Genomic DNA, 13,916 nt, shown 5'->3' with positions numbered 1-13,916 from the left:
TTAAACATGTAAAAAGTTTGGACCTTCATCCATATGATATTAAAGGATCTTTTACAGGGACAAAGTCCAATTTTCTCTTGAAACTGAAGACACCATGATATAACTAATGTCTATTTACTGACCAGTGAAGAAACACTATAGAATTATTTTTAAATGATGATCATGATTACTAAAATAGGAGTGGTTCTTGGTTCAGATGCACCACATAATACACCTACCATGGAGTTTATAAATAGTGTGAAAGTGATCTTACAATGGACCCATCCTAGTTAAGCCCCTTAGAGGAAATACTTAACCTCAAAACGAAATAAACTCAACACCGGAGAAATAGGAATATTTTGCCCATGCATCATAAGAATAAGTCAGTGTAGCATTTGAATATCTGGTTTGATTCAGTTTTTTTTAAAGAAAAATACTCTGCTTCCATAATATAAAGTAACTACATTCCACAAACAAAAGTGCCAGAGTTCTTATATGTTTAGAAGATGGCTACAGTTGAACCCATACTTGATATTTGAGTTTTTAAAAGGAAGTCTTCCTAGCCTTTTACTTAGAAATTCTATTATTTTTCAATTAATTAATATTACAAATACCTTCAAAAGATTTCCCATAACAAAAAAAGTCATTAAGCTAATCTTTACATTAACAAAAAAGTTTTTAACTACACATTTACATACAACTAAATGTGCACAACTAAATATGTGGTCGAGGCACAGACTCATTTAACTCACATTTGCCATGCCTGATGATCAAGGATGGCTCATCCGGACACAGTGGCTTTCAGATGGAAGACCTGGTGGTGTGTGTACGCTGTGTATCTTATATGTGGACATATGTAGGGGTGTGTGTTGTGTGTGTGTGCGTGCTTGTGCAGATAAGTGTGTGTGCATAGGTGTGCATGCAGGACATTTTCACTAGAAAAAGCAGCACCTCTTGGCAACTATATCCTAGAAAAAAATCAAGTTCTTGTCTCAAAATGGAAATAAAAGTTTCTCAGTATATTTCTCTTTCATTTGCATGCACTGATATAAACTGACTATAGCATATTAAACACATGTGGTGCTTTAATCATTAGCACCTCTGATAATCTGATAAGAAGTCAGGTGTGTTTTGCCAAGCACTCTTTCTGATAGTAAATTATTTGTGTGTGTACCCTTCCTCTTGTCTCATATATTTTATACTAACATAAATACTAAATTTTGATCCCTGTTTAATAGACTCCATTATCTCTTATCTTTTTGGCTGTTGCACAAATTTTATGTTAAATTCTGTGAACTTTTATTTAAAGAAAAATTGTAAAAAGCTATCTGCAAAATATAGATTGATGGCTTAACATTTAAAGAGTTTTCTAGTAAAGAACACGAAAATTTTTCTTTTTTTTTCCTGCATGTCACAGAGCACAGTGTTATAGCTTATTTAAATAATGCTGATACCAAATAATCACACAAATGTGAATGAATAGAAAAGCAAAATATTACATACCTAAATTAATTTCTCTAACCTTCTATCTTCCACTTAGTGCTAATTTCAATATGATCTGTAGGTATAAAATATGAAAGAAAAGAATTCTCATAAAGTCCAAACAATTAAATGGATGTAATTGCTTGTAAATCCTCATTTGCTATTTGTTTATTTTACTCAGTATGTTCTTCTCTTTAAATCCTTAAGTACATTTATACTAAAATTATGGAATGTATTCCTTTAGATAATAATATGTAAAGAAAATACCTAGATAATACAGTGCAAGAAAATGAATGTTAATTTATATTTGTTTGATAACCATAATGTAAGTTGTCATGCATGATTTAAATGAATGTTGATTATTACTTTTTAGTCTTTGATTCTTTAGTGCCCAAACTAAATTGTAGTTTCAAGTTGCCACTTGTCTACCAAGAGTCTTCTCTGTGGGCCCATTACAATACTTATTGACCCTCTGAATTGCTTTCACAATGTGGCTTCCTTAGTGACAATGATCTCTTCTTTAAGGTCAAACCCAATTATGTTAAAGCAGGGGAATGATATTACCAAATATAGTCTTCAACACTAGCAGTAACACTTTGACGGAAAACATAGTAGTTTTCCTCTCCAACAATGGTGAAAAATAAAGTCTTTTTACATTCAGAATATAATAAAGAGTTCAATTTGTCCATTTATAATTGAAGATGTATTTTTTAAAGGAGACCAAGAGTTATCATTAAAAAAAATATATTATAAAGCCTGAATTTCCTCAGAAGATCTGAGTTTTTAATTGGATGCTTACCAAACAAAGTGATGATGGTTCCCCAGAGAAAGACAGTCTATGTGTGACTTCAGGCTCAAGAATAAAATGAAAAAAGGAATGTATTCCTCACAGTGAACAATGGGAAGCTGGAAAACAAATCCAACTTGAAGAGTATGAAAATGTTTCTATTCATTTCATACTCTGAAACATGATTTGAGCTCCATTGAAGCAGCTCTTTGTCTGTTTGCTAAGGTGGCACAGCCAAAGCAGCCAAGTCTGTTTTATCATTCCATCATCACAGACATGGTCCTAGCCCATGTGTGGCCATCGGAGACGAGAACTGGTCATCATTCCTCTCAGTCATCACAGTGTCTTCCATGTTCATCTTCAGTGGCTCTTTATTTTCATGTCTATATCTCCATGTAGACATGCTGCGTATAGAGACATTGGCTACCAAGGGGTTTAAGGCATCTCTGTTTCTATTTTCTGCATACCTACAGATAAACAACAAAGCCAACGTGGTAACCAGCCCCAAAGAAAATATTCCTACCCCGGCGCTGGTATACCTGGACTCTTTGTAACCCTTCTTAAGTTCTTTACTGTTTTCTGTTGTTTCTCTCATTTGCTTTCACTATATAGATACATATATATATAAATATTTTCTTTTGTTGGGTTTAGTTTTTGTTTTTGTTTTCTCTAAGACATGAAAAAAGTTCTTTTTTTTCTTTTCTTTTTGTTAAGGTAGTTGTCAAGCAGTGTGTTGCTAACATGAGATCTCATTTCATGTTGAACGTTGTATTGATAGCTGTGGTCTCCGTCGTTGACATTGTTGCATGCTGCCTTAGAAATGCCCTACAATGCGCTCTGGTGGCTCTTAGCTCTTCTTCTGATGGTAGCTCTGATCATGCAGACAATAGTTTCTTCCTTTCTTGACGCAAACGTTGACATCAAGAAGAGCTAAGGGGTGATTGCTAGACAACAGTAAACGTAGACCTTATTCAGAGTTCTCGTTTTCCTCTTATTAAAAGACAGCGGGGCTTTGTAAGACCTCACTTTCTGAGATGAAGAGGCACTGGATAATTTAAGGCTGTTTGTTTGTTGTGTTTTAAATTAAATTATCACTGTTTCACTTTACTCCAGAGAATGAAATTGCATAGCATAGAGCTTTGAGTTATCAGTGGGAACCACTTTTGTCCATTTCAATCAAATTCACACCATTAACAACTAAATCGGTTTAATACTTTGAGATGGTGGTGTTAAAATTTGAGATTTGAATACTGGCATTCAATGCTCTGAGTTCCAGAATATTTTCCCCAAAATGTTCCGTATTTTGATTTATGATTTTCAGAAATGTTTCTGATTTTTTACTGTCCTTGGTGCTGTTATTTCAAATGAACTGAAAATGTTAGGGGATTATTTCACTTGGGTTAACTGAAGCCTCAATTTAAAAACATTTAAAGGAAGGACACATCAAGATAGCAAGTTATCTACTAGTAAAAAACAGTGTTGATTACACCTCTAGCCACGGAAAGGAAGAAGGGAAGCAGTAAATATGTTCTCTAAATATTGCAGCATAAACTGTGGTGGAGAGGAGATACTAGAGGGGAGAGAGTGCTTACACTTAGAGAGAACTCCCAAGGAGTTGTAGTAATGCCCAGTAGCGAGACACCATGTAGTGAAAGTGCCAAGCATGCCATTCATGTATGGACACTGAATCCTTTTTTAAATCAGTTATTTGAGTGTTATTTTCCACTTGGGAATATTTCTTCAATTTTCTGATAGAAAGCAATAAGAATAATAATTTTTTCTTCATGGAAAAACACGACTTTACAAGCAAATCTGCTGTATATATAGTCCATAAAGCAGAAATTTCTTTTAGATATGAGTTAACATGAGATTTAACAGGAATATGTCTCAAATTATAGTGATTATACGATTAGTTCTAGAACCCTTTAAATGAACTTTTTAAATATTCCTTAGAATTTCTCATGGACTTTTGAAATACAGTCTTTAGGATGGCCCTTTTTTTAAGTGCAGTCCAGTGGTTCTAGATTTTCCAAGAGTATTTATTTGTGTATTAATTATACTGATGACACCATAATCAGTTCTCAGAGAAATACAGCTGAAAAATATCTTCACAAGAATTTGAGATGATCTCAAAGAGTTCTCATCTCCAGTGTCCTTGGCTAGTTTCCCATGGGGCAGATATTAACACGCTGCTCATTAAATGAGAAGGGAAAGCTCTATCTGGTACAGGACTTTGTGAAACAGTGAGTGCCTCTTTAGTTCTCCAAACTTCAAAGCCTTGTCTGTGTGCTGATCACGAATGAGGTCTGTGCATGCTGCTTGCTGGGTGCTGAGGTGTCCTATCTCATGGGCTCCCCAGGGAGATCTTTCATCAGAGATCTTGTCAGCTGCAACCTCTGATAGTAGTTAACATCGCTTAAGCTCTGGGTCACTATGTAGTTTTGTCAGCTGGCTCGCTCTGCTCTGTCCCTCACAGTAGTAAGAATGTACTTACCAATGCGAACTGTTTCTTTCTCTATTTTGTTCTCACTCAGGAGCCCCAAACTACTGTAATCCACAACCCTGATGGAAACAAGGTATTCAGAAAGAATCAACATCATCATGCTTTAACAAGATTACACATCTCATCAAATCTGCAAAGCAAAATTAATTCATTATCTAAAAATAGGAAACAAAATCCTTACCCTTTTTCTACCACACTTTCTTTTGGGCCTAATTTATCTAGAACTGTACACATATTTCTTTCAAAACAAAACTGAATGACGTCTTGAAAGAGAAATGAATGATACCATTAGTCAATACAAGTCGGGTTAAATGAAGTCTTTATGTCAAGATGACTGTGTATCTTAAGCAATTCCATCTGGTCTTTTTTTTTTCCATGCCTGTCTGTGCATTGTACTGTAGATGTATTCTGCATGTAATTTTAGAATTTCTTGCTATGTCATTCCACTGTCTTCAAAAAATATAAACTTGAGTTCATAGGTATTTGTTAAATTGAATGTTGCTTTTGAGTTTTATTTATTCTGTTGTCATAGTGTTTTTTCTTTTAATTTCTTGTTGATGTTGTTTGGCATGAATTTGAGGAGACTCAGAGAGTTTCACTTCTTGTGAAATATGTTTGTTTTTGTTGAGTTATATGCATTTCAGTAACAGACATTTAACTACTTATGCTGAAAGAAGACTGTGAGGTTTCCTATCCGTTGTAAATTGTTTGCACGGCATGTTAACTAAGCAGTAGTACTTGTATACATGTCTATAGGATGAAAGGAGACATTTTCTGAACGTGTACCTTGTTCCCAGTATATTACTTCTCATACATTATCATATCTCTAAGGGGAGGAAAAAATACTTTATCATACTTGTCTCAAATATTAAGTATAGTCATGGGTCTTACTTCTCCTTATGTTTATCAACAATGTTTAAGTCTTAGAAAACATTTCCTCTGGCTTAACATTTAATTGATCAATATTAAAATTATTAAAGTAAAAAACATGTAGTGTTCTTCAATATGAGGTGTATTTTTTAGTCATGATACTTAAAATGTTCTGAGTCCCTAAAAGACTTGAGGTAGTCAGGAGCATCACGTATGAGAACAATTTTTTTCAATATCATTAGCAAATGAAAGACCAAGCGTAGCAGCTGGAGTGGACACTTCGCTAGTTCTAGCTGTGTCATTTGTAAGCGTTGCTGCATGACGTTCCTTGCTTACGTGGATTAGTTTCTTTTTACAGTGCATGGGTTTACCTTCATCTTGAGTTTAAATTGAACACTAGGTCACATTGAGAAACGCATGAAGACTGCTTTGGTTTTGTGTGTATGGAGACTCTGGATACATCTTTCATTAGTCTGTCCCTTTGGTTCAGATATTACATATGATGTTTATATAAATTGATCGCCTTTTTGAATATTGAATCTCTAAAAGGACACTGACTGCATTTGCATCATTTTTCAAACTGTGTTTTTCGTCACTGAGCACAGAGCTGTTGATTAGAAGTTTGTTTCCGATTTTTTTCAGCTCTACCCTTCAATCATTTCAAGCAGAAAATTGTGTTTCTCTTATGAATATTACTAAATTTCTTTGCTAGAAAATATTTTATTAGTACATTCTTAATGGAAAAATTTATCAAACCATTTTAAGGAACATGTCTTAATACTGGCAGTGACAGTGTCCTTTTAAGTGTGCTTATTAATCTTCAACTGTGTTTGTAGTTTTAGAAAGAAATAGCTTTGTCTTTTCATTATGGGAGCAGGTTTCTTATCAGCAACAGCCAGTTTCTAATTTAGAAATTAATGAAAAAAATCTGATTGTCCTCGAAAGTAAATTATTCATTGTAATTCCATTGTGCTGACTACAAACATGGTAATCCTTCTTAAAAGCACTTTTAACATGTCTCAGCTTAGCCCCTGAGGCTTCTTCATCAAATGATGCAGTGAAATGCTTTCTCTCTCTGCAGAGGAGTAAGGCAGACAAATGGGCTTCGAGTTCAGTGCTTGATATAGTGCCTTATGCAAAGAAGGGCCTATTTTACTCATTAATTAATTGGGAATAAACATTGTTTATTTTAAGGTTCAAAGTTATTAGGCTAATATATTAAATTTCTCATAAATACATAGAAAAAGCACACCTTATGGGGCACTGTAACACAAACACATCTTACACAGTTCTTAAAATAAGTTGCATACTTCCGCTGCTTCAAATAAGTTGCATACTTCCGCTGCTTCTCCAAATCACCTAGATTTATCCTGCTTCAGAGATTAGGCAACCAGAGTACTCCCTTTTTTTAAATGTTTGCAGCGTTTGGCATTTTATTTCTGTTACAACCACGTAATGTATTTGTCCATTTGCATGTCAGCATATGCACACAGCCTGCTGAAGAATTTTGCATGATACGTACATCACTCGTCAATTCTTTAAGAAGAAAAAAAGGTAAGCTATTCATTGTTTGCAACTTAAAACGTGTTTTCTTCTCAACAGGAGTCAACAGAGAGTTCAAATACAACAATTGAGGATGAAGATGTGAAAGGTATGATTAAGCCAGAAATGGAAAATCATAACTCAGATTTCCATATATATCAAAAAAATATCTGTTTCAAATAACTAATGAGTTTCGGAACTAGGCCTATCCTAAGACACAAAAATAATTTTCTTTTTATAAGTACATTATTATTTTGATTATATGTATGGATTTCATCAATTTTCTTTCACATTATATTCTTTTCTATTTTTAAACTATAGACGTGGTATATTCAAGCACATTGTGATTTTAAACTAGTAGTGACAGTTTAGAAACAGCATCAAATTGTAAATGTATCAGTCAAAAGGAACTATAAAAATGTATTACATTCATTCATGAAAGCTTCTAGAAAACAATTTATATTCAAGAATGGAGTATGAAAATAAGTGTTTTATTTTTAAACTTTCAATGGTCTCGATTGAGTGTCAATGGAATTTTGCATTTGGCAGCCTTTTTATCCTGGTTTTCATGTACTTTCCTGCTATATTCTTGCCCTCCATTCAGTTCAGTTGCCCTGGTTCTTTTAGCTACACACGAATCATTGCCAGTGTTTCTACAGACATCTTCTTAGTGCCTCTGCACACACACACTAAACACACGTTTGCAATTAACTTACTTCTTTTTGGTCTCTTGCTGTTTTAGAAGTGTTAATTTTGCTTCAATTGCCTTTGCAGCTTTGTATTCTCATTTTTGTAATTCAGTAATTCGATAACTACAGTTTCTACAGGCCACTTGTGTAGAAGCCATTCCAAAAAAAGATGGTAGCAATAGGGATATTTAAAACAGAAGTATTAAAGGAAAATAAGTATAAAATAAAATCAGAGAAATGATCCATCAGTTACTTAAACCCTGTCTGGAAAGATTATTTACCTAATAGTATCACATAGGCTTTAATTCTATAGGTGGTATTAGTAAGATACAGTCTTGAAAAATTATATTCATGTTACAGAATAAAGAATCTGGAAATTTTCAGGTCAAGGAAACATATAGGCAATTTAGGAAATAAAAATGGCTGGAGACCACAAGTTGCCAGCCACCTCTGCTGACTTTTTCCTTTTGGTTGACACCGTTCAAGTCTTCTCTATTTATACGACTAGTGCAATGACTTAACTCTGCTAGAGGTACTCAGTCATTATTGTTCACAATGGAAAGGTGGGTAGCTGTGTCGAGGGTTTTATTTAGTACGTCTGTTCATCTCATTCTTGCCCCTGAGCTAAAATTTGAACTGAAGTAATTTTATGATTCATTGATGCCAGTCATATTAGATAAAGAGATTCTTTTTTTTAACCAAATAAGCAGATGTGCCATTTAGCTTTCCCGATGATTCAGAAAGCGTCATCTTTATGAGTATTTTGGATTCATTAGCCCATTCTGCCAAGCAAAATGTTTATATGATTTTTTTCCCTCTTTCCTTGAACAAGAATCAGACAGAGGAAATAACCTGTGCGTTATCCACTGGAGAGACTAAATCTTTAAATAATGGAATAAAATTAGGAGACTAGCAGCACTTTACTATGTGCAGTTCGTCCTCCCAGGAAAATGTTTATTCCTTGGTGATCACAAACAGGGTTTTCATAAGTGGTTTTTCTCTCCTGAATGTGACTCTTCACTATACTGAGTATTGGTTTAGGGTGACTGCTGTTCATCTCTGTAAACATCAGTGTATAAACAGAGTCCCTGTCAGTCCTACCTTATAGTTTATATGTTTTTGGTGAAATTAAGTTGTATCAGCAGTTCTCAGAAAACAGTCTCCTCTTCAAATCACAGTGATATTATGGGTTTCATCTTGCCTCTGGGATTTCACAAACTGAGAAGGTATTTGTCTTGATGGTTATGCTGAGTCTGTACACACCAAATGTCAGAGAAATTAAGCATAATATTGAGATCTAAAGACATGTTCAGTTGATGACTGAGCCCAAAATGCTTTGGTGTTTACTTGAACTCAATGAATAAATTGTTTAAGTTTCTGCTTAAAGTTTCTAGTCTGGATATGGTCACAGAGGCAGAGATAGAACACATTAGGGCTCATTTGTCTTCTAAGATCCATACAGCCTTTTGGTGGCTAACCTTTTTAATATTGAATATCAGAAACCTTTAGAAGACACTTTGAGGGATCCCCCAGGCCATTGTTCTGACTGTAAGAGAGGTGGTACATAGAACCATCAGAAATGTTTTTCACGTATTTATTATGCTGGTGACATGCTTGTGCAGGAATCTCTCCGTTAATCAGTGCACAGTCCTCCAAAAAGACCCTAGTAGATTTCTACATTTGAATGACTGTGCTTTCTTCTTCTTACTTCAGAGTTTGCCATATCTCTGGATAGCTTGGTTAGGAATGTGTTTATTGTCCGGCTCCCTTAGAAGCCAAATTTACCTATATATCTAACATCTAGGAACCCACAAACACCGTCAGTGATAGAACCTGACCAAAACCATACCCTCTCTACAAAACCATGTCGTCTCTACAAAATTGTGTGTCTTTCTTCCACACATATACTTTCCACCCCTATGCCTTCTGTATACAACCCTGTTATCAGGGTGAAACACCACACTTTTCCACATGCTCTTAAAGGCGTGTTCCCATAGCGCACTCCTGCCTGCAGCCACATGCTCCACCCGTTCCTGCTGGCTGTCTCACCTAAACCAGCACCTAGACTCACCTTGTTTCGTGGTGATACGTGATCCCTTGAATACCATCTCAAGCTTCTTGTGCCAGTGCAGTGCACATTCTGCCCCATCCCCGAGGACCAACCTGGCAGGGACAGCTTCTGCATCCTCTCCACCGTAAAGAAACAGGGAAAAATTAACGCACCGTGGTGACCTGGCCAAAGGAAGAAGTGAGGGGAACCAACAGCAGAGTACCTTTTTCTGGCCTCTTGTGGAGCAAGAAGGTAGAAAGCCACCTGTTCTCGAAGGAGGAGGAATGCAGAAGTCTTCATAGATTAATGGTCCATCACATTCAGGGGAACCTGGAGCACCTAGAAAACCAGGGTTTGGAGAAGACCCATTTTCCTTGAGCTCTGCTTGTTAGTTTCCATTCAGAACAGCCTTTGGTTTTCATGAGGCCCCGATCTATGCATTACTCTTGAATTGTATCTAGGCTATCTCAGTTTCTTCATTCAACTAAGCAAATATTTATTGAATGCCCACAGTTTGCCTGAACTCCACCATCTTCTCTTTGTGAACTAGTCTTATTCAAGAGCTTTCAATGACTCAGAGTCAAACGTTCTTCTTTATGCTTTACTTGAATCTTTTATGCTATAATGTAGGCCATTTCTCTTATTTAGTTGAGTAGATATCAGAAAAACTTAATGAAAAAGTGAGACCCAAGATAAATGTATTTTATATCTAAAAGTCCTTTTATTTTCTTTTTCTTAAAAACCTTCAGCATTTAGCTATATTCACATTTTCCTTCCAACGCTCACAGTCATCCTGAGGGACTTGCATTGTTTTACAACTCTTCTTTTTAAAAAGCTTCTAAAGTTTCTTGTTTTCTTTCTCCAAGGCAATGTATTGACTTCCTAATGTTGACCTTTTCATCAACTTCCTAATTTTATTCTGTATTCAAAAACCAAATATCATCTCTAATGCTGTGTCAGTAAACTCAGCCGTAAACTCGGTGTAATGGAAAAATACTATAGTTTAAAAACAAATGGAAGTCTTAATGAAGCATAGTTATTTACATAGAAGCACTGAGGTAAAAAACAGCCTATCATACACTCAAAAAAAAAAAAAGTTTTACTATTAGAATTCACTGGTGTTCTCAAAATATGAATTTTTTTAGGTGTGAAATTGTTGAGATAGTCATGCCATTTTGAACCCACAGTGAAACAAACTACTTTGATTAATTTCAGGTGTTATGGAAGACCTGTCATCGGTAGCCTTTAATTAGTAGACGGCAGTACTGACAGTGCGCTCTCTATGAGTGGGGGTATGCCTATGGCCAGTGATAGGTAGAAATGGTCCTTCCAGCACTGTATCCATTTGAAGAGTGTCCTTTGGTTTATGGCTGTAGCCACAGTTTGCAGGGCCTGTCGCTGTATGCCACAATGCGTCTCCACCTCGTAACCTGCTCGGAGTCAGCTACTTCTTCCTGATGCGGGTGCATCGGTTTAGTCCATCTACTGCTCTTTCCCAGAATTCCAGAGTTGTACAACACCTGTCGAAGTTGGGCTCCTGTATGCCCTTATGTCCTCTCTGTCACTCATCCTGCTTCCAGCATCTCACTTTAACTCACCATTCATAGATATTACTTTATGTGGAAGTTAAAAATATAAGAGGTAATCAGACTCACAATTTATATAGTCAAAAATTTTGTAGTCAGAAGATCTAATTTACATTATAATGTAGTTGCGTATATATTGAGCGTAAAACTTGGTTTTTTTCATGTGTCTGTTTTTCCTATTACCTACTAAAATGGTCCAGTTTAATAAGCTGCTAAATTTAAAGTTATGTGCAAGTTTTGAAATAGTTTATTGCTCCCTCTTGTCTCCTTTATCATTTCAGATTATAACTGTGTTACTTTTTTTTACTGATATAAAAAAATTATTAACAAGCCTCTGATTGGAATCCGGAGTCTGCACTCTGTCTCTAGTTCCAGCCTTTATCCAGCTTGCCTGAGCAAGTTGCCTAACTTCTGTGTGGCTAAGGTTTCCCCAAGTTACAGAATTTAGATATTGAAATCAATAATACAGAGTTGTAAGTTTTTTTCTACCCCACTTTAATGCAATACTATTAACAGATTTCTATGAGGTCTCATATTTTTAAAGTATGTGCAATTATACATTATAAAATAATATATAATGCAGTATAGATGTTAATAATATAAACTATTCAGAATAATTGTAGAAAGACATTTAATTCAAAGTCAAATGCAAGAATAAATTGCGGCTATTTTAGGGAATATTACTACAATGGGAAAAAAATGGTGTCCACTAACCTGTATATCCAAAATGTTATCATAGCACTAATGGACTGTAAAATTAGTACTTTAAACACATTCCAGTAAGAATTATTATGGGGTTGTAGTTCATATTTCTCAAGTATCTACTATTTAAAATTACTTTAACAATATCTAAAATTATTTGACCTCATGCATTTCTATGCAGAAGTTAAATCATAATTGTTATGTTTTTATTCACTATGAATTTTATATAATTCTGAAGTTATTTACTAGAATAAAATAATTACTTTAGTGAAATACTATCTCCTTTGCTGAATTTGTATAACTTTCTCCCAATAAATCTCTATGTGTTATGTGAAATTGTGCATCTGTATCATTTAGTGGTTTTTCTCGCAAGTCAGTGACACGGCCTTATTTATTTTTCTGGTATGGATTTCTACTATAATCCCTTCGATTTGCTCAGGATAAATTAGATCTAAAGTAGTCAAAGAAATAAATCTTAGTCCTGTGCATTTTTAATCCATTCTAGCAGGTTACAGGTCATTCAGTTTCAGGCCAGTATGTTAAATGGAGAACTAAGATATTACAGGGAGAAGCAGGGAAAGCATGACTGAATGAAGGAGCTTAATGGAAGAGACTATCCAGAAGTCAAGCATTTTTATTATTTGCATCTGGAATAGTAGTATTTTCATTATTCAATTCAGTGCAACAAATATTCCATGGGCACCCACAATGTAAGTTGTACTGAGAAGGCACTGGCCACATCTCTCTTGCCCCCTTGAGCAAGTCTACAAAAGACAAAGATGACTCTGCATGATGTTTCTGGCTGGTATCCAGATAATTCCAAAACAAGGAATAATATGTTCATTAAAAAATAAACATAAGGACGTAGCTACAAACAGTCATATGTGAGCAAATATAGAAAATTTCAGATGCATATAACACATGTAATTCCTAACAGACCTCTATGTGAAATATTTGGATTCGCTAGGTTTTTTTAAAAAGGTTATTGAACATCTACTATATGCTGGACATGGTATAGACCAGGTGGAGGCTAACAAGGCTAACCTTTTCCTTCAAGGAGTTCTCAGTCTTGCAGTAAACTCCAATATGAAATTATGTCTGCTGGTGCATTTCCCCAATGAATGGCTATTTTGCATTAAAATTTTTTCTATGTTAAAGAAAATTTATTCCAGGGTATTTGAATAAAATGTCCTTAAAACTTAGTGAATTAGGTAGGCTCTCTTTATTTCTTTTCATATGTAATAGTATAACATTTTTCCTTTGGCTGATGATGTTAAGCAGAATTTGCCAATCTATCATATGAAATAAGCATCATGAACATCCCTGCTAGAGCCACATTATCCCACTAATTACATATACGTGGGTATTTCAGTACCCAAAGGAAACAATTTGCAATATGCAGATACTTTTGGATGATTGGTGTGATCTCTTCAGATTAGAACAGACAATTTAAAAATTAAACTTCAGTTTGGACATTCCCAAACTATTCAATTGTGTTTCTTTTAAAAGCAAATATAAAAATTCTCTATAAAACCATTTCATGTTACATAAGTTATAGATTAAATTATACTTGTAAAACATTGATGCCCCGACACGTCTGGAAAACATCCCTCTTTTACTCCTCCTCACCTCCATTGCACTATTGGTGCAGTCTGCAATGTGATCTAATTGCATTACTCCTAGAAATCATGTCTCCAACTTTTTTTCATGTATTTGTGTTCAGACA

The 13,916-nt window shown here is 35.0% G+C and overlaps 1 protein-coding gene across 8 annotated transcripts in view; it reads left to right on the top strand.

The window, feature by feature from the left end:
• Window positions 1–13,916, top strand: part of CAMK2D (calcium/calmodulin dependent protein kinase II delta) — a 295,243-nt gene that overhangs the window by 256,135 nt on the left and 25,192 nt on the right. For all 8 annotated transcript variants that reach the window (XM_058549956.1, XM_058549950.1, XM_058549953.1 and 5 more), the window contains one exon: window positions 7,224–7,272. In XM_058549956.1, coding sequence (XP_058405939.1) covers window positions 7,224–7,272 — 49 coding nt within the window. The remainder of the gene's footprint in view (window positions 1–7,223; window positions 7,273–13,916) is intronic.

This window comes from Diceros bicornis, chromosome 11 (genome assembly GCF_020826845.1).
Source record: "Diceros bicornis minor isolate mBicDic1 chromosome 11, mDicBic1.mat.cur, whole genome shotgun sequence".
NCBI lineage: Eukaryota > Metazoa > Chordata > Mammalia > Perissodactyla > Rhinocerotidae > Diceros > Diceros bicornis.
This window is presented reverse-complemented; position numbering and strand designations above follow the sequence as displayed.